Below are 26,825 nucleotides of genomic sequence, written 5' to 3' on the forward strand. Positions count from 1 at the left end.
AACCAGTAAAGCTAATTATAAACAAACAATGCAGACATATTCTTGCAACATAAGCACTTTTCTAAATCTACATTAAGTCATTGGAGCGGAATAATATTAAAGTGTGTTATCTTGCAAATAGCACATTCCCAACAGGACTGCAAAATCCATATAAAATGCATATTGTGACATAATATGTAGAGTCAGACAGAGCAGCATATCATGCACTGTCTATACACATTGCATTTGAATATGGGAAAAAGACACACACCCGTAACACAATTATAATGAAAATATGATATTTTCAGTAAAGAGTGCTGATTGCACAAGTACAAGCATCACTACCAAATGAGTGACCACAACCCCCCCACCCACCAGCTTGACTGTTCATCCTTGTTTTTGTCTTCTTTTCTTACCTGTAAGACTCTTATCTCATAAAGGCTAATGACTGCACCGTGATAACCTTCACTGAGATGTAGACAGTAACGGCCTCATGAGTGCCGTGTAATTTACCAAAGATTAGACATAATTGACTTCCATGTGTCTGGATGAGCACAGAGAAGAAGGCAGAGAATAATTGATACAAATGGACGGCGTCGGTCCGACTCTGGGAATTGGGCCTGTCCATCAGGACCAGAGATGGATAGGTTGATATAATACACGTTGTTACATTAATGCAGTATTAAAAGAAGTCATGGACTGACATGTTTTGCTTTTTTTAGGCTTTTTTTGCAGGAATTTTTCCAACATGACATAAAGTGGAACCAGGGGCGTCACTCGGTTCTGAGGACGGGGGGGCTTAGCCCCCCTGGAGATGCACAGGATATGAATGAATGCAGTAGACATTCCAAAAAAAAAAAAAAAACAAGAACCGGGATATAATATTATTCCCGATATTCCAACTTTTGGACAGATTTAGTAGAGATACGCAATTGTTTTAGGCCACCATTAAATTGACACCGCTGCTCAAGCTCTGCAACCAATTATATCAATTATATAATAATCATTATTATATTATTAATTAGCCTATTATTATTACTATCATCATTATTCTTCTTATGATTATTACTACTAGTAGTAGTAGTAATAGTCTAGTATTAGCCTGCTTATTGGCTTGCTTATTAGCCTGCTTTTGCCCCATTATATGACATTTGTCAGAGATTTTTTTTGTAAAAAAAAAAAAAAATTCTAGAAAATCTAAAAAAAAAATCTACAAAAAATATCAAATTATTTATGGGGGCTAAAGAACATTTTAAAATAATAAAATAAGCTTAACGACGCCACTGGAAAATCTTAAAACTGTGGTTCAGTGGTTGACTGCAGACGGAAAGTAGCTGCAGCTAAAGCTTGCTCATGTTAAATAAATAATAAAGTACACCAAAGTAAATAACTGTATAATAAAAATGCTGATGATCAGCGTTACTGTAGCAACATGAGGTTGGCGACACCGTCAGTGGTAAGCTCTCGAGGCCTGATTGATCTGCAGCTTTAGGTACACAATCAATGCCACAGGATTATTAGCATGTCTGTGCACCGAGGCTATGCTAACATTTGTTTGAGAAGTCGGTGAGTTCTCCTCACAATTAACTGAAGCCCCCCCCTAAAATAGGCCTAATGACGGCACTGAGTGGAATGTGGATTTGAGTCATTAATTCATTCCAGAAGGTCTGAATCGCCAACTGAATGAATTTTTCCCATAAAAAAAAAAAATGTTTCTGTGGCGATCCACAATGTTGTTATTTTGTCAATCGAAAAATCAGTCTAAAAATCTGATATTGGTATTTTCCCTATATGAGAACTGATATAGAGCATATAGCATTAATATTGCGCAAAATACAGTTAACACTGTGTTGCTCAAACGGCTATTAAGCATCGAGTACTACATCAACGTCACCGATCTGTTTTCATTAAGAACCTTTCTACAAATAAATTTAAGCGGGAGTTTTATCCTGCAGACAGCATGCAAATCCCACTGTTTACTTTTAATATATTTTGGTATAATTTAAGTACAACTTACACCAAAACTCAACTTACATCACAGACAACGAACGGAACTCGTACGTAACGAGGGCCACCTGTATTTCCAATCATCTTTTTTTTTATCTCCTCCCTCCTTCTTCTACATTCAGCCCTTCCTCTCCACATTGAATAATAGAAATGCCAAGTGACGAGAGCTCAAACATAAAAAAGCTCATTTCCCAGCTTGACAGAGCAATTTACCTTTGGCCATATTCACTCACTCACGTAATTAAAAGGGGTTGGCTTGGACTATCTACAGTATGTAGCAGAGGTGACTCTATACTATATTGGTGCACACACGTACAGACACACACGGTGAGGTTGTGTTAAAGTGCCAACATCGATTTTTTTGATTAGTTAATGCAAGATTTACATACTGTGACATAGTATTGAGGTTTGGACCAAAGATGTAGTCTTTTAATAACAAAAAAAAGTCCATAAACACAAAGCGGTGTAGGAAAAAAAGATAACTGAGATAAACATCATGGTAGATCAGGTAACAAATTCTAGCAGGAAGTGGATGAGGAAGTTGCTGAGGCATAAAGGTACTGAACTGGAAAAGTATCTGCAGAGGAGATGTATGTACATGCAAAGAACCAGTCAGGTCCAGTTGCAAGCAGCCAGGTTAAGTGGGAAGACAAGTAATCAGCCTTCGGTGTGCCCAGTTTTCCCACCTCCAGCCTGCTCAAGGAACTCTGCAAGAAAAAATAAACACAAACCAGGAGAAGGCAAGGTTCTGAAAACTGTTCCAGATTTCGGTAGCATAAAACTGAAACACAGCTTCACCGTGTTTCCTCCCGACTTTTCCCAAGATTTCTAATTTGATGATGACCAAGTTAACCTGCCGTCAATGACACGTAGATCTGAGTGTCTTCTGCACAGTTGTGGTATGACACATTGCAGCTGCTTATTAGCTGGCCTAAAGGGAGCATGTACAGATGAAACAATAGCGGTTCCGTGATTGACCCCTGGGGAACGCCACAGGTTATAGCCATTCGGTCTGAGACACAGTTGGCAATTTTCTCTTGTTACAACACACAGAAATGGGGAAGAAATAAGTGTTCATGTTTCACATAAGGATTGTGAATAATAATAATAATTATTATTAACAATAATAATGACAATAACAACGATAATGATAATGATAATGATAACGATAATAACGATAATGATAACGATATCGATAACAATGATAATGATAACGATAATGATAACGATAATGATAACGATAATGATAACGATAATGATACTGATAATGATACTGATGATGATACTGATGATGATGATACTAATGATAATGATACTAATGATACTAATGATACTAATGATACTGATAATACTGATAATACTGATGATACTAATGATACTAATAATACTGATGATACTGATGATACTGATGATGATGATGATGATGATGATACTAATGATGATGATACTAATGATGATGAAGAAATAAGTGTTCATGTTTCACATAAGGATTGTGAATAATAATAATTATTACTATTATTAACAATAATAACGACAATAACAACGATAATGACAACAATAATGATAACGATAATGATACTAATGATAATGATGATGATGATAATAATGATAATGATTATAATTATAATAATTATAATAATTATAATAAGTATAATAAGTATAATAATAATTATAAAATAATAATAAATAATAATATTAATTATAAATAAATATTTTTTAAGTGCAGTATTCCACTTCCATCCTCTTGTCTTAACCAGTACAGTTTCAGGAATTTACTCCCTATTAGCCGCCAATTATATCCAGGTTCTAAAAAGCACCCATTTTCCGAGGTCCGCTAATTAGCTCCAACAGAGAAGGTCATGTCTCTTGGCTTGTAAAAAGAAAAATAGCGACCTCTTGGCAGCGTATAGCTTCAACTCATCCTCTCAGACAGTGACATAACATTCCGAGGATGCACCTCCGCCTTATCGATCTTGCCAGCTGTCAGAAACGTGCAGAGTGAAGAAACCCGTACGCCTGACAACACATTCAAGAGGTTTTCGGCATTCAATTCACTCAGGATTTACTGCACTTAGAGGTCAGCAAATGTCTTTTGGTGTTTTTCCAACTTTAAAGTTGTTAAAAAACAGTTAGTGAAGACAATAATGAGAGGGAGTAGAAATTTACAAGAATTGCCCCTGGCCCTGCTTGCTAATTGTTTTTCTTTTTCTTTTTTTAAGTCTTGGAACGGCGTGTCTTAGCTGTTTTGTGCGAGTAAGTTGAAGCTAGCAGTGAGGTGGCTTAGAGGAAAACTGTACTTTTTTTTTTGGGGGGGGGGTTTGCCCATCATCACAATACTTATGTGATACATGAACATAAATATATTTTCTATACTTTCTAAATATTGAAAAACTGCTAGCACGAGGCAGCTAATACTGTAATGCATTGTAATTGTAATTATATTAAAACATCACGAAAAACTCCACAGCAGTGTTTTATCGTTTTACACTGTGTACATGCTGTGACCATGTAGTAACAGGCGCATTCATAATAACATGTAATACTCGCAGTATTTTGCTGTATTTTGGTCAGTACAACAAAAGGTGCTACTGAAAACTAAACACTAGACTAAAACAAAACAAAAAAGCACTGAGCATTCAATGCTAGAATACTCGCTAGGCAGGAATGACCAGAGATGATAAATGAGGGACAATCTGGCAACCAGAGTAAGCTACAGCCCCAGCGCTAATTGCTAGCAGGGGTGTACTGGTTTCTCTGCCTCGGCTGGCCAGTAGGTGCACTGCAAAACAAAGACACAAGGCGACAGCAGAACTGCATGACAGAGGCTGTGTTCGAAACCGCATACTAACTCATACTAACTCATACTACCTCATTGAGTATGCAGTGTATGGGAGAAGTTCCCAGATTAATACTGCATTCGCCAGAAATACTGAGTATGTATCATCAGCTTACGACTCGCACTCAAATTACCCAGGATGCAACGCGACGTGACGTCACTGCAAAAAAAAAAAAAAACGTTAGCTGAAAACTGAGCAGCAGGATGGACCAAACGGCGGTGTCAAGCAGGATATATTGCAAGTTGGTTTGCTTCCTGTTTTCAAAGTAAAAGCACTATGTTTTTTTGTGAAAAATAGTGTGTTGCTCACTTCGGCTAGCTTAAATTTTGCCGAATTTGTCAAATTCAAAATTGTTCAAATAAATGACACACTCGAGATCTCAACGGCGACTTTCTCGCTTGATTATAAAAAAAATCTCAATAAAGTTATGTATTTAAAGAGTTTAGAGCTAAAGTGAAATCGGCTTCAGCCTGTCAATTTCGGCTCGGGTAGGAGCGCAATGCATTGTGGGTTATCATGTAGTACGCTGTAGTGTAAACGCTTTGCATACTGTCTGATTATTGGGTGTACACTGCAGTATGCAGTGTGGATAGTATGGGTATGGAACTATGTAGTAGTAAGTATGCGGTTTTGAACACAGCCAGAGTGTACTAAAATAACAATGTCGTTGTAGCTTAGCTAATATGTAGGTGATATTATGTAAATTGAGCTGGTTATAGGTGCTGCTTTTTTTTTTTTAGGGATTTAGGATGATCTTTGTGAAGCTGCACGCAAACGTGTACAGTAAAGTCCAGTTATTAGTGGTCTCTTTTTATCTGTTTGTATATCTTTAGAAAGCACAGATGATCCCATGTGTAAACAAGAAATCAGTATTCTATTGGACAAAATGTGCTGTCCTGAGAGGGAAGAAGTGTGAACTTTAGGTCAGATGAGCAGGTAAAAGTCTTTATTTTATTAACAATACTCGCTTGTAGTGGCCAGAGGAAAACAAGGGACAAAGCACCTGAGCTAAATCGGGAAGTGACTAAACTAGGAACATGTGCGAGTGATCAGTAATTACATAAGCTCTGCTTCATCCTGTTCCTTTTCAGCCATGCGGAATCATGCAAATGTAAATGTGATGTACTTTAATATAAGTCATATTCCAAACAAATTAGATCATTACCATGACTATACCACTTGTGTTGTTTTCTATGTTTACAGCAACCAGATGTTCTAATCGCTGCTCCGCTAGTGTCCCCAAATGAATGTCTTTGCAGCCGTAAATAAACACGGGATGGAAAATGCCATATTTGATACAGCCTGGCTGCTTCATACTTATATTGTATAAGACACAAGGCTTACGCTTTCCCTCCCAGTCCATTATCTGTTTCCTCAAACTCAATAATTGAACCCTTTCATCATCCGCCACCCAATCGCTAAACTCCATTGTATTGCATTCTTTTGGCACGTTGTGCGTGAGTGTGACATGTTTTTGTGTCTCTCTCTCTCTCTCTCCTCCCTCGATCAGACTGTAATGCTAACATGGTATTTATGCAGGCGCAAGTAATGACAGTAATCTCCTGCCATTTGGTGTCCTGTGAAAAGGGACGTGCTTAGTAATGGTTGCATTATAATAGTTATCAGATGGTGGCAGGTCACTATTATCAAGCTATGAAGCCACTGCAAGCTGTGGTTGTTTTAGTCTGAGAATGAAGAGAAAGATGCATTAATGCCGTTGAGTTGATGCGTGTTGTTTGTGTGAAAGCTCTCAGTGTCATTTGAAATAGCCTCAGATTTGGGAAATGTGCCTTTTGCTTTTCCTAAAATGTTTTACTTTCAAATATCTGATACTAATATCGTTCAAAATGGACTTGTTTGATACATGATATGATATGATATGTGTTATATGATGCAAGGTGGCACAAAGTAAATAATTGATACATTTAGTGGATAATTCTCGTGTTAAACGATGCCAAACTTTCAGAAAATTATATTTATGCATTTAGAAGTCAACCCTGAAAGAAGTTTGGGATGGCTTCAAACACTCTGTGTCAAAAGGCATGGTAAAACGTATGTTAAAAGCGGACATTTTGAAAAGATAAATCACCATTTATTATCAACTTCCATAAGGTTAGCGGCACAAACCGTGACTCTTTCTATGCACTCGGCAGTGTGGCCGAAATCCAAAGAAATACAGCTGAATAGGTGCAGATACTGGAGGAACTAGAACGCTTTTGTGCTGGTTATTGTGTGTAGCTGCTCTATAGGAGTCCACCACTCAATACGGAGGCATTTTTGTTTATAAAAATGTTGTCAACAATATTGTTTAGCATTAATTTTTTGATGTATTCTTAAAAATGACCAGGGTTCAATTCCACCCTCGGCCATCTCCGTGTGGAGTTTGCATGTTCTCCCCGTGCATGCGTGGGTTTTCTCCGGGTACTCCGGTTTCCTCCCACATTCCAAAAACATGCTAGGTTAATTGGCGACTCCAAATTGTCCATAGGTATGAATGTGAGTGTGAATGGTTGTTTGTCTATATGTGCCCTGTGATTGGCTGGCCACTAGTCCAGGGTGTACCCCGCCTCTCGCCCGAAGACAGCTGGGATAGGCTCCAGCACCCCCACGACCCTCTTGAGGAAAAGCGGTAGAAAATGAATGAATGAATGAATGAATGAATATTCTTAAAAATAATCTTGTCTTGTCTCGTTTTCGTGGAACCTATCCTGTGCATCGCCCCATCCCATGACACCCCCCTACTAATAAGGGAATGTAGAGGATTTAGATCAGGTCTTTTGAACCAGTGTATGTTTTAACTTGTGTTAATGAAGTAAGCACGGCTACCTCCTCAACTGTTTATCCCTGATAGTCACAGTATGCCGGGTTTCTTTAATGTCACATTCGCAGGCACATACACCTGTCTGTTTTAACTTTTACATCCAGTACTTGATGTAAAAAGCTGTGCAGTAGTGATGGTTCCCGTTAATTTGTGTGTGTGTGTTTTATTCTCAGGTTACACGTGTACCGGTTGGGAACTGTGAGCAGTACGATTCCTGCGGGTCTTGTCTGGGATCCGGGGACCCTCACTGTGGCTGGTGTGTGCTGCACAATATGTAAGTACACACACTCCATACTAATACTCGGTTGATTGCAAGTTTCACCTCGATCCAGTGTCAAGAAAATGCTGATGTGATTGATGATGATCGGATGTTTTTGATGGGCTTTCCACCTCGGGCCTGGTGTCTGCCGTGCCGCGCCGCCGAGCAATGCAGTGCGTACATTAGACGAGGAATTTAGCGACAAAGCTGACATACTAAAATGCCAACATGCTAACAGTTAGCACGGTAGCAGCTACAAAGAAAGCACAGAGTCTTAAAAGCGAAGAGGCAGTCCCATAGCGTACCCACATCATGCCATGTGAGTATTTGCCTTAGGAGAGCAGCAAATTAGCTAAAATGCTAACATGCTGAGAACTAGCTTGGTAGCATCTAGCAAGAAGGTACCAGGTCCCAAAAGTGTTCAGGCGGTTCCATAGTGTCCCGATATCATGCCGTGTGTGTATTTGGCTTTATAAATGAGTAAATTAGCTGAAATGCTAACATGTAACCTGTGCGCCACCGAGCAATGCTGTGTGTACATTAGACGAGGAATTTAGCGACAAAGCTGACATGCTAAAATGCCAACATGCTAACAGTTAGCACGGTAGCAGCTAAAAAGAAAGCACAGAGTCTCAAAAACGAAGACGCAGTCCCATAGCGTACCCACATCATGCCATGTGAGTATTTGCCTTTAGAAAGCAGCAAATGAGCTAAAATGCTAACATGCTGAGAGCTAGCTTGGTAGCATCTAGCAAGAAGGTACCAGGTCCCAAAAGTGTTCAGGCGGTCCCATAGTGTCCCGACATCATGCCGTGTGTGCATTTGGCTTTATAAATGAGTAAATTAGCTAAAATGCTAACATGTAACCTGTGCTGTGAATATGTAACACCGCCGAGCAATGCCGTGCATACATTAGACGAGGAATTTAGCGACAAAGCTGACATGCTAACATGCCAACATGCTAACAGTTAGCACGGCAGCAGCTAAAAAGAAAGCACTGAGTCTTTCAGTCATTCGTGATCACAAAGAATAGGTTAGCATGGCTTTGCCTTGTCAAGTTCAAGGGAATTCTGGGACCCCCTATTAGGGTCGGGGGATATGGACATTGGCATATATCATGATATTTTTAGGATGTATCATATATGGAAATCAAAGGAAATAGGAAATACACTTGCCTCAAGTTGTAAAGTACATTTATTTATTGGTAACAATCTGGCAACGTTTCTCAAGGGTGTCAGCCTTTTCACACTACAAAATCCTCAACAAACTGTAATGCCTATACTTGTGTTTAAGGAAGATGTAGTCACCCATGCAATTCCAACTGCATATATAAGATATTAGTATAATTTTGACCCTGTGTGGATAACAGGAAATCCAAAATAAAGTCCGATTTGTGAACCCAAATAATTGGTGATGTAATGGTAATGGTTTTATTTCATTTGAACATGCATCAGATTAGAATTGAGTGCATCACATAATCAGTTCAGGTTCAGGTTATTTTTAGCCTTATGCATTATTTTAGCTGTTTGAAGATTAACTATATCAGCAAGTTTAAGTATTTGTGATTTTAGAAATAAGGAGTTAGTATGTTCTCTGTAGGCGGCATTATTAATTATCCTTACGGACCTTTTTTGCAGTACATTTAGCGAGTGAAGATTGCTTTTATAGTTATTTCCACGCAATATTTCCACACAATAAGTAAGATATGGTTGAACCAATGTACATTGTGTAATAATTGCACCCTGCAATCATCAAAAAAATCCCAATTAATATGCCATTTGTGTTCTTGTAGACTTTTGCATGTCGCAGCATTGCTCACGCTAATCCATATTAAGGTCATTGACCCACGACTAGTATGATCTAAGAGCGTTTGTGTCTGACCATTTCCTCTGCTTTTGAGCACACAACCCCTGCTAATTGACCCTAATATAACTTTATGTTGGAGTAGCCCCCATTAGGTTGGTGTGGGAAAGGCATCATTAAAGTTCATTATTAACAATAACGCTATGCTCCATGTTTACTGTCATTGTCAATTACGCAGCTATTACACACTTATAGATATTTTAAATATGTATCAATGCTCTTAAGATGTCAATAAGTTCTGCCAAGTGCAGCTTAACTTTTCTGTTTAACATAAATATACCATATTTTCATTCTTCCTACTCATAGATGTTCAAGGAAGGATCACTGCGAGCGTGCCGAGGAACCTCAGCGTTTCACCACCAGAGTGGACCAATGCGTTCGACTCTCGGTCCAACCCGACACAGTCTCGGTGACCGTGTCAGAAGTGCAGGTATAGTGTTGCGTCTTAGCGTCTACGGGGTTTGCAAAGAACTGGGTAACAACTTAAAGTATATTGCAAAATGTATTATTTACTTTTGTAGATCATAAACTTCAATGACCACTTATGAACCTGAATTAATATAAAGCATGTATTTTAATTGTAGTTATTTTTCATACAAAATCTTATAACATTCTCATCAGGAGTGCAGTGTTATTTGTCCTCCCCAGCATTAGAATTTTGTGATTTTGTTTATTGCAGCCTCATGTTCACTATATTATATATCTATGACACATATACACGTATGATTTCTTGTAAGTTAAGGTTAGCGGCACAAACCGTAACTCTTTCCATGCACTCGGAAGTGTGGCCAAAATCCAAAGAAATACAGCTGATTAGGTGCAGATACTGGAGGAACTAGAACGCTTTTGTGCTGGTTATTGTGTGTAGCTGCTCTATAGGAGTCCACAACTCAATACTTTTTGTTCATAAAAACGTTGTCAACAATCAAGTCGAGTCAGTTAAATCAAACAAGCTGTTTGTCAAGTTAGATTTTTTAATGTATTCTTAAAAATGACCAGGGTTCAATTCCACCCTGTGGAGTTTGCATGACAAGCATGGGGGGACATAATAATCTCAAGCAGGGTCTTCCCGAAGACCCCCTTGTCGCCAGTTTTGCTCAATGCATATTTAACTTTATATATCAATTTTTTCCATAACATTTCTTTTCCTCTCAGCTGGTTCTTCAGACCCAGAATGTCCCCAGTCTGTCGGCGGGAGTAAATTGTTCATTTGGAGACTACGTCGAAACGGAAGGACGCATCTATGGAGGTCGGATCTTCTGCTTGTCGCCCTCTGCTAAAGAGGTAGCGCCCATCACACAGAACCGAGGTAAATAAAATGACATTTCATGATAAGGTAGTATATAAAAGTACACAGACCTGCATGGAGTGACTTTTATGGATTGAGCTGGAGGCTCTGCACACTGACGTGAATGTAAAATGTCAGCAATGCAGAAGTGGAGCCGTACTGTACAGAGAGGCTGTTAACATTTCCAAATACATTGACTGGGATTTGGCATTAGTGTAAGGGTCACGGAACATTTTATGCACACTTACTGAGTGCAAATGTCATGTAATGTAATAAAGGGAAGAACGAGCCAATAAAATATGTGGATGTTTTTGTAACTCTTGACTTGTAGGTGACCAGCGTGTAATAAAACTCTATCTGAGGTCCAAGGAGACGGGGAAGACGTTTGCCAGTGTGGATTTCATCTTCTACAACTGCAGCGTACACAGATCGTAAGTTGATTATATTATGTTAGTCCACAAGGGTGCAAGGACGAATCCATTGAAATTTGCGTGTTCTGTTTAGACATCTTCAACCTGCTTGAGGAAGCTGAGATGGATTCGGGAGTGACACTTTGTCACTCCTTTACCTCAGCTTCCTCAGCAAGGCACTGGGCTCCTTATCATGGCGGCAAACGGCCATGTGACCAGTTTCCCAAGGGAGGGAAATGTCACAGTAGATGTTGGACTTTATGTTTCTCTTCAATGAACCGCAGCTCCGCAGTCCTGGAAGCACCAATGCAGGCCTAGATCCTGATGTTATCACCACCATTATCTTGCTACTTGTGTTGCGAGCCGTCTTTCATGGATAGTAAAGCAATACTGCTATACAAGCTGTACACTGATTACTCTGTAGGTCATTTGCACCTTGAGAAGATATAATATAATGCAAAGGCTTCTCGGAAAGTGGGGTGGACTCATAGGGCTCTATTTTTGTAGACGAGGCGCAGGTGCGCCATGCTTACTGAAAATGTGGACACCTACGCTGAATCTAAATTCATTATTTTTCTACCGCTTATCCTCACAAGGGTCGCAGGGGTGCTGGAGCCTATCCCAGCTGTCTTCGGGCGAGAAGCGGGATAATAATAATATTAATAATAATAATAATAATAATAATAATAATAATAATAATAATACATTTTATTTGTATAGCGCTTTTCAAAATACTCAAAGATGCTTTATAGAAAAATGGAGTTGAATAAAAACAAGTAAACAGTGTAAAAGATACGTTAAAATACAATATTCATTCGTTTATACACAGTTAAAAGTAGTAAAAGCGGGGCGGGGCACACCCTGGACTGGTCGCCAGCCAATCACAGGGCACATATAGACAAACAACCATTCACACTCACATTCATACCTATGGACAATTTGGAGTTGCTAATTAACCTAGCAGGTTTTTAGAATGTGGGAGGAAAACCGGAGTGCCCAATCTACAAAATTACCAAATTGGCTGATGGTGCGCTGGATGTGGGGTGCGCCACGCTGCGCCACCAACGTAGAGCCCATAATGTGTGTGAGAGTTTTGTCAGATTCCCTACATTAGTCCCAGTTCACGGCCCAAAAAAATGCACAGTAAGTTCCTTTTTCCTCCATCCTCATCCACTCTTTCTCAAGATCACGACCCCCTCCTTTATGCTTGACCACCCCCAACCCAGCACCTCACTTTCCATGGCCCTCTCGTTCATCAAGTCCATTTTATTGCCTGCGCTCTGCTTTCGGCCCTGCATATATCTGCATAGTAATTGGCCGTTAATTAGCTCTAGCCGGGGCGTCTGTGTAAGCATAATGGAGTGGGCTTGTGGAGAGGGGCTCACCTGGGCTGAGTTGAATCTTTCATTCATTTTTTTTTTTTGGTTTACAAGCTAGAAATCATCTTTGTTTACTTTTTGTTGTTTTTGCTTATTTCTTGACTGCCAGAGGACTCCTGGAAGATTGTTCAGTTCACTACTGCAACTGTAAAATAAACCCACATATGATCTATACTCCCTCCCTCTAGTATCAGCTTGCAACTTTTAATCTTTGACCTTCCCAGTCGGTGGTCCCCTTGCGAGGGGCGGGGCGGGGGCTGCAGCACTCTGTGCTAGATCATGGATCATCCTCACCGTATTGGGGCACACGAGTCCAGATGCACCGCAGCTGACTTGCACGTGCATCATGCTGAGATGCGGGGACAGCCGCCGGGCAAGCACCCGGCCTGGCTGATGCGTGGCTTTCCACATTGAACGTCGTGCTACCCAAACAGGTGTACGCTCAGTCAGAAGGCACTCAAAGAGACAGAAGGCACCATGTTGGCACGGGGAAGGATGCTCTGGGCTATTTATTCGCTCTTACAATATTAGACATTTGTATTAACAAGAGGCTTGGATTCGTTTAGCATTCAGCAGCAGGAGGAGGGGGATGAATGTTGCATTTTCATAAAGGAGGAAGCGAAACAAAGGAAGAAGTGGGAAACTGAATAGAAACAGGATGTAAAGCAGAAAACATCTTCGCATTAAGCCTCGGTCACAACTGGTCGCATGGGCACCTACGGCTGTGCCAAATATACTAGAAATGTATGAACACAACGAATGTGACGGGCTGATTTTCTAACTATTTGTTCAAGTTTGCCGGACAAATGTATGCGTTTCTTACTCCTGTGATGTCCGTATGGCCAACTTGTGTCTTTTTTACGTTTTGCTAGCGTCAGGTTTGGGCAAAATGGCCATTTTCGTGGACTTTTAAGTGCGCCGTGACCATGATACTTCATGGTCACCACAGACAAACAAAAGAAATGCTGATACCCCCCATCCCTCCCACAAAAAAAAAAATCGGATGACTGGTTTTGATTTAATAATAATAATAATAATAATAATAATAATAATAATAATAATAATAATAATAATAATAATAATAATAATAATAATAATAATAATAATAATGATAATAATAATGATAATAATAATGATAATAATAATGATAATAATAATGATAATAATAATAATAATAATAATAATAATAATGATGATGATAATAATAATCTTTGTCTATATGTGCCCTGTGATTGGCTGGCGACCAGTCCAGGGTATACCCCGCCTCTTGCCCAAAGACAGCTGGGATAGGCTCCAGCACACCCTGCGACCCTCGTGAGGATAAGCGGGAGAAAATGAATGAATGAATAATAATAATAATATAAAATAATAATAATAAAATTTCTTATTAATATTATAATTAATATGATAATAATTAATAATAATTAGCAATAATAATCATTACAATAATATTTTTATTATTATTATTATTATCATTATTATTATTATTATTATTATTATTATTATTATTATTATTATTATTATTATTATTATTATTATTATTATTATTATTATTATTATTATTATTATTATTATTATTATTATTATTATTATTATTATTATTATTATTATTATTATTATTATTATTATTTTATTATTACAATATATACATTAATTACAATAATAATATGTTTTATTTATTTATTTTAGGACACTCAAGGTCACCATACAGAGTTCATTCATTCATTTTCTACCGCTTTTTCCTCACACGGGTCACGGGGGTGCTGGAGCCTATCCCAGCTGTCTTTGGGCGAGAGGCGGGGTACACCCTGGACTGGTCGCCAGCCAATCACAGGGCACCGTACAGAGTATTAATAATAGTTAAAATTACACACATTCATATATAATGATGAATGCCAACAGAATAAGTGTTATAAAGTGCTATAAGATAAAACCAGTACACGTGACATTTTACTGAGAATAGCGCTATGAGTATTTCAAAGCCATTTTCTAAGCAGTTTTTCCTGTATTAGTTCCTCAAGCAGCAAGTTATTCCATACCTAGCGCTCCAATTTCCAATAAGTGTGACCCGCTTTAATTAAACTGGGGTTTGAGACTGATCATACTCGCTGCTTTTGGACTTGAGCATGACAGGATGCAATAATATCTTCTAATGAGTCCAGGTCCCCCGCTGAGAAGCGACTCTTCTATAAGCTAGACACGGTAAATTCACCGTTTGGATCTTGATTGGACAAGGTTTGCTCTTTATTGACTGGATTGCAAGCAGTACATTCATCCCAAAACATTGACAGCTATCCTTCCCTGGCGTCCCAAGAGGAATACCGCTGTGTCAAATCCCGGTGATGCAAGTGTACTTACTTAGCGTTTGTGTGCACGGGCAGCATGCATATAATCCTCACACTGTGCACACATTGCAGAAATCGATAAACCCTGAGGAAGTTAATTGTGAGGAGAACTCACCGGCTTCTCAAACAAATGTTAGCATAGCCTCGGTGCACAGACATGCTAATCCTGTGGCATTGATTGTGTACCTAAAGCTGCAGATCAATCAGGCCTCGAGAGCTTACCACTGACGGTGTCGCCAACCTCATGTTGCTACAGTAACGCTGATCATCAGCATTTTTATTATACAGTTATTTACTTTGGTGTACTTTATTATTTATTTAACATGGGCAAGCTTTCGTTGCAGCTACCTTACGTCTGTAGTCAACCACCAGACCAACAGTTTCATGATTTTCCAGTAGCGTCATTAGGCCTATTTTAGGGGGGCTGAACTACCCTAAAATGTTCTTAAGCCCCCCTAAATAATTTGATATTTTTTATAGATTTTTTTACTAAAATATTTAACAAATATTGTAATAATTTAATGTATTTTTATTGTTTTAAAAATATTTTTCATTGATTTTTTAAAATATTTTTTATTGATTTGTTTTTACAAAAAAAATCTCTAACAAATTTCTTATAATAAGGCAAGCAGGCTAATAAGCAAGCCAAAAAATCTTTAACAAATATTGGAATAATTTGATATTTTTTATGGATTTTTAACAATATTTTTCATTGATTTTTAAAATATTTTTTTAAATTTATTTTTTACAAAAAAATCTCTAACAAATTTCATATAATAGGGCAAAAGCAAGCCAATAAGCAAGCCAATAAGCAGGCTAATACTAGCATAGTACTACTAGTAGTAGTAGTAGTAATAATCAGAAGAAGAATAATGATGATAGTAATAATAATGGGCTAATTAATAATATAAAAATGACTATTAAAAAATTGGAAACTCAGTTAGCATCCACCCCGGTTAGTGTATATTTTGGTTAAAGCCACAAAATTGCCTTGGTTAGTGTACAAAGTGACGTGCGTCTTGTTGTGTTAATACACTGCATGTGTCCATGTGTACTATTAATATACGTATACTGTACACTGACAGTCAGTACAAACTTTGAGACCATATTTTTCATTTTTTTCATCACTTATCATTTTTATTTTTAATGTAAAACAAAAATATTAAAAGAAAATGGCACTTATCAAACCATGAAGGTTCTAATTTCGTAAACCAGGTGTACCGGCCCCGTGGCTACACACTTTGCAATTAATGTGAGCGACGCAGTAAGGCGCAGCGCCGCGCACCCACGCCCCCGTACCTCCTAACTATCTACCTTGCCCCCCAAAAAATAATGTTTAAATTGGTTAGTAGTTTGTTTTTTAACAAATACTGAATACAGCAATGGCACTTCGAATTCACCTTAACCACAGGAAGTAGTAGAGCTTACATATTTGTGTAAATATGATTCAATGCAGCCATTTTATGGATATGAACATTTAAAGGTGGAAAAAATTCTTCCTGTCACTTTGGTTTGGTGTCACCTTGTAACAGTAATGTGCTCCAACATTGTTCAACAATTTACAATACAATAATGACTTCTCTTCCATTGTCTTTCAGTGGTTGCTAAAATGATTGGTCGTTTATGTCGGTTCTAAATTTCTTTTTCCGTTTTTGGCCTTTTTTCTTGCTGATTTTTTTTTTTTTTTAAAAGAAAAGAAATAAAACAACCATTGTAGAAAAAGCTTATCTTGCGCTGCCAGCTTATTGCACTTAAAGCCTCCAAGAATGGAGGATAAGGAGAGAAGAGTACATTCCTCTATGCTTTCTATCTCATCCTCCTCTCTGGTCTTAGCAGCTGACAGACTGGATAAAGTCTGGATGCACAAGACCATGCTTACGCTTGTCATTTCAATGTCAATGCTACTTACTCGGGCCGCTATCTGATGGATAAACACGGCATTTTATTTGATTGCTGTTTTGACTTCAGTATCTCTGGTCAAGCACTTCTAATATACTGTATGGTGCAGACCAAAATATTAAGATCAGATTAGATTTTGTGGTTCTTGTACACAAAATGTACTTCAAGGGATAGTTTGGATGTTATGACATGGATAACTGACCAGAACAAAGTATGGGAAAAGTCACAGTCACATTGTCACAGTCAATTGTAACCATATTCTCTTCACTCATGCAGGTGTCTCTCCTGTGTGGATGGCAAGTTCCCTTGTCACTGGTGCAAATATCGCCACATGTGCACGCAGGACGCCAGCGACTGTTCCTTCCAGGAGGGGCGTGTCAACACCTCACAGGTAAGGAGACATGTTTATATGTCAAAAGAGCACTCAACTGTCCGATGCCTCAGAAAGGGAAGTGGGGGTCCGGGGACGAAGGAAGTCTGGGCTTCCGTTCTGAGACCGTGTTCCGGACCCGGACCCGGATAAATGGAGGGGAATGGAATGGAAGGATATAAAATGTTCATAATTAATTTGATTTTTTTTGTTTTGGTTTTTATCATTATTATTCTTCTTATTAGTAGTAGTAGAAGTATTAGTAGTGTTTTTCAATTTTAGTAATACGTTCTAATTTCTCATAATACGTAAACTTGGTTATCACAATTAGCCTCCTTTTATTTCTCATTTTTACCAAATTTTGGTAATAAATTATTTCTATCCAAAATAAATGATCCTTTAATGTTTGAAATAAATTGTAATTTTAATATACCAAATTGTAATATTTGGTCAAAAAATTCTCATTATAGGCAAATCTTAGTCATCACGCATTATTTATAATGTGCATAATTTGTACTATTTTTTGTATATGATGCTAACTGATTTATTGTAAATTTTTCTCATTTTGACCAAATTTTGGTAATAAATTATTTTTTTTGTCAAAAATGATACAAAGTTATTTAATGTTTGAAATAAATTGTAATTTTTGTACAAAGATTCTGTCCAAAAATTTTCATTACAGGCAAATCTTAGTCATGGTGCATTATTTATAATGATTGTACATGATTCTAACTGATTTATTGTAAATTATTTCTCATTTTGACCAAATTTTGGTATTAAATTATTTTTGTCAAAAATGCTACTAAATTATTATTTAATATTTGAAATAAATTATAATTTCTGTACAAAGATTTTGTACAAAAATTCTAATTACAGGCCAATCTTGGTCCTCACACATTATTTATAATGTGCATAATTTGTACTATTTTTGTACATGATTCTAACTGATTTATTGTAAATTATTTCTCATTTTGACAAAATTTTGGTAATAAATTATTTTGGTCAAAAATGCTACAAAATTATAATTTAATGTTTGAAATAAATTGTAATTTTTTAAAATTGTAAGATTTTGTACAAACATTTTCATTACAGGCAAATTGTAGTCATTGCGCATTATTTATAATATGCATAATTTGTATTCTTTTTTGTACATGATGCTAACTGATTGATTGTAAAATTCAACTCTTAGTTAGCGCACATTATTTCCCACGGTTTGGAAAAAACACAAACAATTTTATTCTTTTTTTTTTGCCTGAAGCAATATGACACATACAAGTGCTAGGGAAAAGTTCCCCCATGTGTCATTAGCAGTCACTTGCCAGTGTGATTGAAGTCACACTACACTGCTTGTCATCCCAAAGGCACGTGTTGATGTTTCTCAGGCTGACTTCAGATCATATTTGATTAAAAACAACCCTTCCGTCTATTACTGCCCCATAGGAAAACAAGAACTTTGCACTATGGCGTCACTTTGGATGCACTCGCTCCCTTTAAAATAAATCGAATCCGTCCCCGTCTCTTCCTGGATCTGTAAATATATATAAATCGGCGGTGTTGTGACAGCTGATAAAGAGTGAGGCGCATGAAAGGCGACCAGGCAGAAAATTGCTAGTTGGAGAAACACTTGGATAGGCCATCAACACAAATGTGCATAAACACAAACAGCCAGAGAAACAAACACCAGCAGGACAAACAAACAAATTGTCTTTGCTCCAGTGAATCCCGCATTTAGTTGCTAGATCCGACTCGCCCGCGGGGGGTTCTTTCAAATTACTCCTTTTCAGGGATATTAGAGAAAAATTATATATTAAAAAAAGCACATAAACTCTCAAAGAAGGAGTTAGTATTTTGTTACATAGCGCGCATCCCTCAAGCCTGACCTAGATCCATTGTCTATATAAATGACATTGCTGCACCGCGGGGAATCGAATCTGCTGTATCATAGATAATACTAAAAAAAGCTCCGGATGAACAGCAGGTGAACATGCATGTACCGGTTCTCCTCTGGATGTTAATTAGCAAATACATCATTGTGATGAGTGAGCTGAGTCTGTGATCATATGTTTGTGTCACCTCGCTGCTGCACAAATAGAGGCATGTGTGTGTTGTTTTGGAAAGACACTCACTGTGCACTTTGGTGAAGTTCACTTGAGTGGAGTCATTGGATTCATGATCAGTTCCGTGCCATTTGTTGAATACGTACAGTTGAGGCCCTTGGACTCTAAAATACTGCCTATTAGCAATAATCATAATGTTTCAAATAGTAAACAATTCATCATTCAATTTGGCGCCATTTTGGTACACTTTTGAATATTAAATACATTTTCAAGATGTCTTTAGTAATGATTTGATGAAACACATGAACACATCTGAGTCAATTAACACTATAAGCCCTAATGTGCGGCGCAGCATTGCGTACCTACGCCTCCGTCCCTCCCACCGGCGCAAGTAGCCAAGACAGAGGAGAAAAAGCATTAGTGTTTAACACAGCCATGTATTTTATTTTATATTGATATTGGTTAGCATGCACGGAGGCCTCACAGCTAGGAGACCCGGGTTCAATCCCACACTCGGCCATCTCTGTGTGGAGTTTGCATGTTCTCCCCGTGCATGCGTGGGTTTTCTCCGGGTACTCCGGTTTCCTCCCACGTTCCAAAAACATGCTAGGTTAATTAGCGACTCCAAATTGTCCATAGGTATGAATGTGAGTGTGAATGGTTGTTTGTCTATATGTGCCCTGTGATTGGCTGGCGACCAGTCCAGGGTGTATCGCTCCTCTGGCCTGAAGACAGCTGGGATAGGCTCCAGCACCCCCGTGGACCTCGTGAGGATAAGCGGTAGAAAATGAATGAATGAATAAAGGGTGAGTGGTTAGCACGCAGGCCAGAAGTTCGATTCTACCCTCGGCCATCTCTGTGTGGCGTTTGCATGTTCTCCCCGTTAATTTGGATAGGCTCCAGCACCCCCACGACCCTTGTGAGGATAAGCGGTAGAAAATGAATGAATGATTTTGGTTGGTTTGTTGTACTTTGAATGTTTGTTTTTATGTTCGAAACAAACTAAACAAACAAACAAAAAAATAGTTAGGAAAAAGTCCACCCCTCTGTGACATCACAAAGTGGCAGTTTAACCACGCCTTATGAAACGGAGTGTTTTGAGCCATCCCAAACTTTTTTCAGGACTCACTTCCAGATTTAAAAACCTCATGATCTGAAACTTTGGCATCGTTTAACACGACAATATAAAATTCTAACTACATTTATCGGTGGAAAAGCGAAAAAAAAAAAAAGCATAATGGGTCCCCTTTAACGATACATACATAGATAGATTCCTAGCCTTCTTTCCACTGTATGTGTGTCTGCTCGAGCTCAGGCTGGCTCACAGCTCTGAGCTCCCCCAGCTCTGAGGCTCTGTGTCTGCGGCTGGCACACAGCGAGCTTCCCTTCTCCCCCCCCCCTCCCTGTGGGTCCGTCTGCCCCTGATAGACTCTACCCTATATACTGTGTGTGTGTGTGTTAATTATTCAAAGTGTATTAAAGCTTAAAGATGCATCTCCAGATGCTTGTGTGATCGTCGGCGTGTTTAATGGCGAGAGACAGATGAGATGAGAGGAGAAAGGTGGAGCATCCTGCAGTAAAAGACAAAAGAGGGGAGGAGAGTTGCGGCGGCAAGGTGGCCTAGTTGCAAGCACGCCGCCAGGGGGCTTCTTTTTATTAAATAAATAAATACAAGCGGAGTGGTGGAATTTTGTCTGCAAATTAATAAAATCCCACTATGCACGTGTTCCCTGTAGACAAGCACCCCCCACCACCCTCCACCCCCTCACCATTCATTTTTATACACAGTATTAATTGATTAAATGCATGAAAACGAGCTGCTCAGTCTCAAGGCACTACAGAAGATTCTGACTGAATAATCATATTTTTTTTTGTACTGCATATCCTGTTCGGGCTTATGTGTGAGCTGGAGCCTATCCCACTTACGTTTTTACACCGTGGACTGAACTGGTCACCAGTCAGCCCCCACTTAAGTTCTAAAAATCTACTAGTTTGTTACTGGTGTATTCAGCTGAATAAGGTAACAGCAAGATAAAAGATGACTAGGTGAGTTAGAATGAAGATGAGAAAGAGACCCTTAAGATTGGGGGGGTTCCTTATTCACCTTATGTTTCTTCTTCAATAATTCTCTGTCATTTCTCCTGTCTCACTTTCTTCCTCAGTTGCTGTAGTTAATTATAGAGCTCAGAAATGCTTTCTTCTATTCAAACATAACAAAAAATTACTGAAATATTTGCATTCAGTAAAGTATACAGGTATATATTATTATATTATATATATATATATATTCATCTTTTGTGCCTTTTCCACCTTTCTGTATGTGTATATCTCCCATGGTTGTGTTCTGAGATGTGTGGGTGGACTCGGCAAAAGACTTCCTAAAGTTCAAAGTGTCTTTCATTGCATTCATGCAAGAGCTCGTTGTGCGGTGCTACGGGGCCGGGGCCTCCTTAAACCTGACACCAGTCGAGGGAATCGCTTCATTTGAGCAAAGTAGATGAGAACTTTTCTTATTGAAATGGAGCACAGAGGTGAGTCACATCGCTAGAATGAAAGGGAAGTAATAACTTTGCTACAGTTTAAGTCCCTGGCTAATAATGCTTGTTAGTCACAGCCATGCCTTTTTTTTTTTTTTTTTTACACTGCAGACCCGGCAGAGCATTGGGATTACAGACCTTGAGAATATAGTCTGAATGACACCCATTATACAAAAAAAATAATTAAATTAAGACCAGTTTGGATGTACTAATAGCATTGCATTTACGGAAAATTTACATAAAGTGAAGAGATGGGTTCAAATCTCCGCTTTTGGAGTTTCAGGCCCGTTCATGTGTGGCTTTTCTCCGGGTACTCCGGTTTCCTCCCACATTCCAAAAACACGCATGTTAAAAATTTACAGAACACTGGTGTCTTTAATAGTATTTTTAATAGATTTTAACTGTTATTATGAACAATTAACGGTGCGTTCAAAGAGATCACATCATTTAAGTTATGTTTTGACTGATTATTCTGGGATACTTAAATGTAGTGGTAGTGTTTGATAACAACATACACATGGATGCAACGGCAGCGGAGCGGTTAGAGCACAGGCCACACAGTTAAGAGACCCGAGTTCGATTCCATCCTCTGCCATTTCTGTGTGGAGTTTGCATGTTCTCCCCGTGCATGCATTTGTTTTCTCCGGGTACTCCGGTTTCCTCCCACATTCCAAAAACATGCTAGGTTAATTGGCGACTCCAAATTGTACATAGGTATGAATGTGAGTGTGAATGGTTGTTTGTCTATATGTGCCCTGTGATTGGCTGGCCACCAGTCCAGGTTATACCCCGCCTCTCGCCCAAAGACAGCTGGGATAGGCTCCAGCACCCTTCGCGACCCTTGTGAGGATAAGCGGTAGAAAATGAATTAATGAACGCATGAAGGTACACACATAATAAAAACATTGTTGTGATGTCCAGAATGTCTGTGAATGCATCTCACGTTCTCTCAAGACAATGACCCTGGGCTGACCCTGAATCCGTCGCAGCTCCGTTGCGGTCGCCGTCTGTCATCATAACGTAGAGCTGTGCCTTAGAATTATGGAATTAACAAACTAAACTAGTTAACGTGTTTCTTTTTGACAGCCCTAACAAAAACTGAGGCATGTAGAGACATGAATTATATTGATTTTCTGTACAGTGAAATTAAAACCGTCAGATTAGTTAAGTCGTCAGGACACTTACCGGATATTTTTAGATGCGCTGATCGATCGGCAAACTGATGCCGATCAGCGACATGATCTTCTTTGACCATCCGGGCTTTGATAGCATCCAGATTGACACACAATCATGCTTTGTCATCAGTGATAACACACAGAGACGCTGCTATTTGTGTGTGTAGTCTGTATAGTCAGTGAAGTGGATCAGGTAGTTTATCTGTTCTTTATGTTGACTATGATCCAACCATCATGCTTGGTAATGTTCCAAGTAAACAGCGGAGCAGCGCTTGGGGGAGTGCAGAGAGTTTATTATATACAGGGTCAGGCAAAATGATCTGACACATTTGTAGGTTAAATAAAAGGCAAATAAAGTAAAGAAACAAAAAAGTGTTTTTATTTTTGAAAAGTACATATAATGCCATTCTGTTTCATTCATTCATTTTTTACCGCTTATCCTCACGAGGGTCGCAGGGAGTGCTGGAGCCTATCCCAGCTGTCTTCTAGCGAGAGGCGGGGTACACTCTGGACTGGTCGCCAGCCAATCACAGGGCACATATAGACAAACAACCATTCAAACTCACATTCATACCTATGGACAATTTGAAGTCACCAATTAACCTAGCATGTTTTTGGAATGTGGGAGGAAAACGGAGTACCCGGAGAAAACCCACGCATACACGGGGAGAACATGCAAACTCCCCACAGAGATGGCCGAGGGTGGAATTGAACTTGGGTCTCTTAACTGTGAGGCCTGCGTGCCAACCACTCGCTCACCGTGCAGCCACACATTAAACATATATTGTTTAACCTAGCATGTTTTTGGAATGTGGGAGGAAAGAAACCGTAAAAAACCCACACATGCACGGGGAAAACATGCAAACTCCACACAGAGATGGCCGAGGGTCTCCTAAGTGTGAGGTCTGCGCGCTAACCACACGCACGCTGTGCAGCCCCACTTTTTTTGTTTCTTTACTTTATTTACCTTTTATTTAACCTACAAATGTGTCAGATCATTTTGCATCACCCTGTATAAGGAAGTCTGCCCCTCTGTGACATCACAAAGGAACGGTTTAACCACGCCTTTTGAAACAGAGCATTTTGAGACATCACAAACTTCTTTCAGGGCTGACTTCCAAATATGCAAACCTCATTATCTGAAACTTTGGCATCGTTTAACACAAGAATACAACATTTTAACTACATTTATAGGTCAGAAAAGTATAAAAAGCACAGTAGGTGCCCTTTATCCTTAACATATCAACAGCAGTGCTCAGTTCCAACACAGTAAATATTTGTTCCTTATTTTGACTAGTAAGTTATCATATGTAGACAAGCCAATGACCAGCCACTGCTGGCCTGCGTTTCACCTCACTCACTTCCATTTTTTTCTCCTAAATAGCAATCTGCAGCATTTATCACATAGTAAAGCAATACAGGGAGAATATTATGTTCCTGTGTTTTATCTTCTTTGGATGCTGTTATGCATCAGCAATATGGTGTCTTCATCTGCTGGGGGACACTCGGCAGGATGGGGAAGATTTAAATAGTCAGAATGTGCCTGAAGCCGTTTCTTTGTTTATTAAATGGAGACATCTATTGCGATTAGAGGCATGTAGTGTTGAATTTGATGTTATACTTACGCCAATATTTGAATTACGTCACAAAAAAGTTGTCCTTACTTCATGAGCGAGTGAGTAAAACTAAGAAATGCTCTCTCAGGGGATGTGGTCATCATACGGTGTGTGTTTACTATGAAAGCACAAGTCGATAGGTCCCTGCCCCCCCCCCCCCCCCCCTTTTTTTTTTTTGAAGCGCTTCATTGGACTATGACGCTAATCCGTGGGGACCCTCATCACTGTGGTGACGGTGGTGACCCCTTTGACACTGAAACACACACACACACACACCGAAACATCCTCATCTATCATACTCACAGACTGTCAGTGCTATGGGAAGGTGGCCGCATGGGCGATAGCCAATCAGTGCTCTTGCCTCATCTCTGACATCACTGCAGATGAGACGTCTCCCTCCGCAGATAGGAAGTCATTTAAGGACAAAGATGATGTGATGACTTAGGTGTGACAAAGTAGATACACTTAATTTTATACGAGTAAATAATGTATTATATATCATGTATTATTCTCATTTTTAGTTAAAGGCACTATTTATGCTCTATAGTAGATGATGTAATATGCATATTACTCGTGTGGTTCTTATCCTAACCATGTGAGAAGATGAAATACATCATTTTTGGTATATGTGTCTTATATTAATTCAACACAGTCAAAATGGTGTGAAAATGTAAACAAAAAAAATGTCCCTCGGATATCTCTGTCTCTCACACACCAATTCCGCTCACCCCCAACAACTTTTGATCACAGTGTCAGTGTTTTGGCCCTGCGGCTAATAAAGTAAAACATTCTACACAACTAACTTCACAGCGCCAAAGGGCAAGATTAACATTTGGTTTGTAGTGGGTGTTATAAAGTACACATTGACCCGATGAGAATTAGTCGAGACGCGTATGACTCCCATGCAGCAGCCGTCCTCCACGCTTATCTCCCACTTTAATAAACTCACAAACGGCTCCCTTCTTACTCTCACCCACTGGTGGATCCCTGCTCTGTTTGTCTGCATCACATTTAAAGGGGAACATCATTCACAATTTGTATGTGAAAATAATGCATAAGGCTAAAAATAACCAATTACCTAAAAATGTCATTCAATACTTCTCTACAAGAGAGGAGAAATATGATCTCAGGGAAGAACTACATTTGAAACACTTATATGCTAGGACTACGTTAAAAAGCCATAGCATTTCAGTATGTGGAATCAAACTATGGAATGGATTGAGTAAGGAAGTCAAACAATGCACAACGATGAGCCAATTCAAGAAACAATACAAGCAGTTGATGTCAATATCACTGTATTGACAGTTACTATGGTACCCATTATATCATTGTATTTTTGTTGCGTACCAAAGTATGTGACAAAAATAAAATTCAAAAAATTCAAAAATTTCAAAAAATTCTAAAAAAATAAATACATTAAAAAATAAAAACTTAAACTATATTATATATTAAATAGATATTTATATATTTAAAAATAACTTATTATATTAGGAAAGCAGGAAGTGAACAAATGTAACAGTTACTGATTGTAAAAGTACCAGATGGAGGGGTAGGATTTAATAAGCTTCGCTTCTTCCTACTCCTTTTGGACATGTGGAACTGTGAACTGATTATGTGATGCATTCAATTGTAATCTGACGCATGTTCAAATGAAATAAAACCATTACCATTACCAAACATGGACATATTTATTTCCCTTTCTGTGCATTACAACATGAAAAAACAAGTTAATACGAACAATGCATATCATTAGACACACCTGTAAGTAATACATGTTAACATGGACTATCCCATTTAAGTATTACATTAAATGTGATTTTGTATTTATTGAACAAATTCAGTCTGAGAAAAAGTTTGGGTGAAGGGTGAAAAGATAAAGTGCAGAGAGACACCCCATGAGGAATCCCTATTGTGGTCAGAAGAGATTGTTGTGTCTCATTGTCTAGCACTGCTGCTTTATCTGATGCACCCGTCAATGTTCCT

General features: G+C 38.7%; 1 protein-coding gene across 3 annotated transcripts in view; it reads left to right on the plus strand.

Annotated features, from left to right (window-relative positions):
* Positions 1–26,825, plus strand: part of LOC131137090 (plexin-A1-like) — a 183,608-nt gene that overhangs the window by 115,787 nt on the left and 40,996 nt on the right. For all 3 annotated transcript variants that reach the window (XM_058084629.1, XM_058084628.1, XM_058084630.1), the window contains exons 5-9: positions 7,818–7,918; positions 10,073–10,196; positions 10,922–11,075; positions 11,386–11,485; positions 17,364–17,478. In XM_058084629.1, the coding sequence (XP_057940612.1) occupies positions 7,818–7,918; positions 10,073–10,196; positions 10,922–11,075; positions 11,386–11,485; positions 17,364–17,478 (594 nt within the window). The remainder of the gene's footprint in view (positions 1–7,817; positions 7,919–10,072; positions 10,197–10,921; positions 11,076–11,385; positions 11,486–17,363; positions 17,479–26,825) is intronic.

This window comes from Doryrhamphus excisus, chromosome 10 (genome assembly GCF_030265055.1).
Source record: "Doryrhamphus excisus isolate RoL2022-K1 chromosome 10, RoL_Dexc_1.0, whole genome shotgun sequence".
In the NCBI taxonomy this organism is placed as follows: Eukaryota; Metazoa; Chordata; class Actinopteri; order Syngnathiformes; family Syngnathidae; genus Doryrhamphus; species Doryrhamphus excisus.